The 5,279-nt window shown below is 36.8% G+C and overlaps 1 protein-coding gene across 1 annotated transcript; it reads left to right on the top strand.

Moving 5' to 3' along the window:
- The first annotated feature begins 1,807 nt into the window (after positions 1-1,807).
- Positions 1,808-4,089, top strand: LOC136175343 (olfactory receptor 4A15-like). The gene is made up of 2 exons (XM_065945673.1): positions 1,808-2,699; positions 4,046-4,089. The coding sequence occupies exons 1-2, from the start codon at positions 1,808-1,810 to the stop codon at positions 4,087-4,089; spliced, it is 936 nt and encodes a 311-aa protein (XP_065801745.1).
- Positions 4,090-5,279: the final 1,190 nt, after the last annotated feature.

The raw sequence follows: 5,279 nt of genomic DNA on the forward strand, positions 1-5,279 counted from the left end.
AAATGCTGATTTAACATTTGTTATCAGAACACCTCCTGCCAACAATGAATATTCTGAGTTTCTGTTGACAATCAAGATTCAAATTGCTTAGGTTACAGGACATTGATGTTCGTCTTTGAATCCCAACAATTTGAAAATGTAATTTTCTCTGAGTGACAGAGATGAATTAGATTTCCTGCAAGCTTGAGAAGAGTTGATCATGTGGAAGCAGTTCAAGGTCCAGTGATGGTGCATGTATCTTGCTCTCTGTTCCCAGAGATGGAGTGAGTTCATGAAGGATGAGGAAGACAGCATGGGAGTCCAGAACCTGGATTGAAAGGCTTTCTCTTTATGCTGGTAACTCAGGAAGTATACTTATACATAAAATTCTGAACTAGGCTTTACATTTTGCAAGAGTACATTTAAGTTTTTTAAGGGTTCTCCTTTGTGATTTTCATAATCAGCTATGTTAGGAATCCTTTGTAATTTCTGAAAAATCTGCAGATTAAGTCTATTCTGTAATTCTCTTCTTGAATACTTTCATATTGTAATGATCTGGAGTAAATTAACCTTCTCAAAACTATTCTTAGAAATTAATTTTTAATGCAACTATTTGGAGATATTTTTGTGGGCAAATACTTCAAATCTGATAATATGCTCAATTAATATGTGCTCTAAATATAATATGTTAATCTGTTAAAATTAAAAGAGGAGGTAGCATCTGTAGACTTTGATTGACTGACTTTCAAGAACAAAAATTAAGAGTGTAGTAAGCAAACTGACTACAATTCCTATTTGTTTGTTCACAGGTGAGAGTCAAAACCTATCGTCTATCTGATGACCACTTAGAGGTATTCTTCCTTTACCTGTTTGTTTATATAATTTATGCTACAATTTTATTTCTATCTATTATAACTTAATAGTTTAAATTTTTTTTGTCTATTTTAGATTTAGCTGTGTATATCCTCTAAAATGTAAATAATTTTCACAAACTACATTTGTCTATTGTTTTAGTACTTTTCCTAAACCCATAAAAAATTTATGTTGTCAAATATATCTATTTGGGATTTTAATAATTTCTTAAGAAGATTCTTCTGCTCCTAAAATGTGCAAGGTAACCTCCATTAACTGGAAAGTAAATAAAAAGTAACTCTGGGTTTCAGTTTAGTTCAGTTGCTCAGTCGTGTTTGACTCTTTGCAGTACCCCAGGCTTCTCTGTCCATCACCAGCTCCTGGGGCTTACTCAAACTCATGACCATTGAGTTGGTGATACCATCCAACCATCTCATCCTCTGTTGTCCCCTTCTCCTCCTGCCTTCAATCTTTCCCAGCATCAGGGTCTTTTCAAATGAGTCAGTTCTTCGCATCAGGTAGCCAAAGTATTGGAGTTTCAGCTTCAGCATCAATCCTTTTAATGATTATTCAAGACTGATTTCCTTTAGGATGGACTGGTTGGATCTCTTTGCAGTCCAGGGGACTCTCAAGAGTCTTCTCCAACACCACAGTTCAAAAGATACTATCTACCTTATACAATTTAATGAGCTTCCAAATGGAAAGCTAATTGTGGCAACTCATGTATTTAATACTGTAGCTTTTTCCCACACATGTCTCTAATCACTCACCTCTCCATTAGACTATATGATTGTTGAGATTAGGATTAATATTTTAATCAGTCTTATGACATCTGAAAATATGGACACATAATAAATTTTACTGCCTAATTGTTGCATAAACAAATTATCTTAAGCTTTTGGGAAGTCACTATTAATAATATATATTTACAGGTAATTTTGTCCAGAACTCTGAAATATGACATACAGAAGAACCCATGGAACAAAGGAACAATGTAACTGAATTTTTCCTCTTGGGGCTCACTCAGAGCCCCCAGGGTCAGAAAATACTATTTGTCATCTTCTTGCTCATCTACATTGTGACCATGGCGGGCAACCTACTCATTGTCCTGACTGTGGTGGTCAGTCCAACCCTGGAGGCCCCTATGTACTTCTTTCTTGGCAACTTATCATTTATGGATGCTGTTTATTCTACTACATTCACCCCAAATATGATTATAAACTTACTCTATGAGAAAAGAACCATCTCCTTCCAAGCTTGCATGACCCAGATTTTTACAGGGCACTTATTTGGTGGTGCTGAGATTTTACTCCTGGTGTTCATGGCCTATGACCGCTACGTGGCCATCTGCAAGCCCTTGCATTATTTGACAATCATGAATCAGCAAGTGTGTGTTCTGCTTCTGCTTTTGGCCTGGGCTGGTGGGTTTTTACATGCTGTCCTTCATCCTCTCTTTGTTTACAACCTCCCCTTCTGTGGCCCCAATGTCATGGACCACTCTGTGTGTGACATGTACCCCTTGTTAAAACTAGCCTGCACTGACACCCAATTTATTGCCCTCACAGTCCTGGCCAATGACGGGGCCATCTGTATGGCCATCTTCACACTGTTACTCATCTCCTATGCGGTCATCCTGCGCTCCCTGGAGAATCGTAATCAAGACGGAAGGCACAAAGCCTTGTCCACCTGTGGCTCCCACATCACCGTGGTGGTCCTCTTCTTCGTGCCCTGTATTTTTATGTATGTGAGGCCTCTTTCTACTTTACCCATTGATAAATACTTGACTGTGTTTTACACCATTATCACCGCTATGTTGAACCCTCTAATCTATACACTGAGAAATGGCGAGATGAAAAATGCGATGAAAAGCTCTGGAACAGAGGCAAAAGAAGAAAATGAAGCAGCATGAATATATATATATATATTTTATTATGAAGCATTGTTCCTCCAAGGAAAGCCATGTGTGATTACTTAATTGGAAAAAAAAATCTTCTCTGCTTTAATAAGTTGAACATAATGAAAAGAGTTATTTGGTAAAAGTCTTAATGATCAAAATATGCTTTTAATATTTTCATTAGTTTTTTAATTCAAAGTATATATTATGTTCAAAACACATTTTTAAAAGATTTCCACAATTTCTTCAGAAAATATAGTTTATGTTTGTAAAAGGTCTCTTGAGACTACAAATTTATTTTCTCTATGATAAGTTAAGCTATAGTTAATATTTTAAATTTATTTAATTAATGGAAGATTTTATGTTTCTCTCTTAAAAACTGACCTTTTAGAATTAATAAGGCTCATTACAAATTAAAAAAAAATACAAGAAATATGACATAAAATCTTGGTTCACTGCTCTTCACACAAAGACAGCACATATTAATATTTGAGGCACATGAGTTATTCTTCCATCTGTAAGGTACTCTTCATATACTATTTTGCTTATGTTACTTAGAGTGTTAAAGTCAAAGAATGTTTCAGAGTTGCAATATTTATCATGAAGAGGCTACACGAATAATCTGAATAAGCATGGTGCAAATGCAGAAAAATAACCAAATCTTACTTATTTTCCAATTGGACAATCATGTTCTCTCCTGAAGCTTACCAACTTTGTTAGGAGTTAAATTTTTATAAAGATGATTGTTTCACCTTCCCTGATACTTTAGAATTTCTGGTAAAACCTCCACTATTTTTCAATATTCCTGTTTCTTTGTTTACAGTGTTTCATAACCTCTATAGAGATGAAGGTTCTGTCTTTTATGCATAAATTTAGCATAATTCATCATTCATGAGCTTCAAATATGCATTACGGAACTTGACAACAGATATTTTAAGTGATATCATTGTTAAGAAAGATTCTGACAATATATGCCATTCTTGTTTCTCTTATTAATGAAACACAGATTTAGTCAAGAGAAGTCAAACCGTTTATGAGACCAACATGCACTGCTTAGTCGCTCAGTCATGTCCAACTCTTTGGACCTCATAGACTGTGGCTCCGCAGGCTCCTCTGTCCATGGAATTTTGCAGGCTGGAGTACTGGAGTGGGTTGCCATTTCCTTCCCCAGGGGATTTTCCTGACCCAGGGCTGAAACCTGTATTTCCTGTGCCTCCTGCATTGGAGGAGAATCCTTTACCTCCGTGAGTCACCAGAACATAACTAACACAGATTATCAGGTAATAAAGAGTCCAGACTATACTATTTTGTTTGACAGAGACATCATTTATAAAATCCTCCCTCTTTCTCTGAAACAGGCTTGAAATAAAATATTGACGGCCTCTAATACGGTTAGAAGCACGTGCTTGAAGAAACTTGTTATTCTGTCTCCCTTATTCAGCCTGGATTCCTGTGGGGCTAAGGATATGGGGCAATGGATGCTTTTGTAAATGATACTAAATGAGAAATCTCATATCCTGATTTTTATAACTTTTACATGGAGAGTTCTTACATTCAAATGTCTTCTATTTCTCAAAGCCTTCTCAAACACAATACTATACTATTCACTGAATAATGGCAAACTTCTGGTTTACCAAATCTTAAATAATTCGTTCCTTGACTTTTGGATGTTGCTATAGAAACAAAATCTTGTGTCCCTCTCCAGAATCATAACTTAGTTCCTTTCTAGTGTGGTACTATTTGGAGGGGGCCCTTTGGGAGATGACTAGGTCATGAAGGTGCATTCTGATGATTGAGGTTATAGTGTGTGTGTGACAGTCGCTGTGTCTGACTCTTTGAGACCCCATGGGTTATACAGTCCATGGAATTCTCCAGACCCGAACACTGGAGTGCATAGCCTTTCCCTTCTCCAGGGGATCTTCCCAACTCAGGGATCGAACCCAGGTCTCCTGCATTGCAGGCAGATTCTTTACCAGCTGAGCCACAAGGGAAGCCCAAGAATACCAGAGTGGGGAGCCAATTCCTTCTTCAGTGGATCTTCCCGGCCCAGGAATCAAACCGTGGTCTCCTGCATTGCAGGCAGATTCTTTACCAACTGAGCTGTGAGGGAATCCCTGATTGGGGTTAATGCCATTATGAAGAGACATCAGAGAGCTCACATGACCCTTTTGCTATGTAAGGACATAGGAAAAAAGATGGCTGTCTATAAACTAGGGAGGGGGACTCATCAGATACGGAATCTGTTTTGGTCCCTTAGTTTTCTAGCCACCAAACTTGAGAAAAATAATTGTTTATTATTTAGTTTGTCTAAGTTGGTGGTATTCTTTAACAGTAGCCCAAAAAAACAAACAGAGAAATTTAGTTAATTTTCAATTTTTTTTTTTTTAATTTCAAGTGATGAGATAAATAGCTTTGTGAATTGTCTGTGTTTATTTATCTACAAGTTCCTTGAAGTCAGGGAAAGTTTTTTCATTGACTTTGTGTTTTCTATTCCTTGTCCAATGTAAGGGATACAGCACCCACTTTATACCTTTTTCAATTTTTTTGAATTCCT

This window comes from Muntiacus reevesi, chromosome 9 (genome assembly GCF_963930625.1).
Source record: "Muntiacus reevesi chromosome 9, mMunRee1.1, whole genome shotgun sequence".
NCBI classification, from domain to species: Eukaryota; Metazoa; Chordata; class Mammalia; order Artiodactyla; family Cervidae; genus Muntiacus; species Muntiacus reevesi.

What these genes read in the sequence shown, in the direction of transcription:
- LOC136175343 (XM_065945673.1), top strand. Translation starts at nt 1,808, where the DNA reads ATGGAACAAAGGAACAATGTAACTGAATTTTTCCTCTTGGGGCTCACT. An exon ending in GATGAAAAATGCGATGAAAA is followed by an intron (nt 2,700 to 4,045) that starts GCTCTGGAACAG and finishes TGTTTGACAGAG; the next exon opens with ACATCATTTATAAAATCCTC.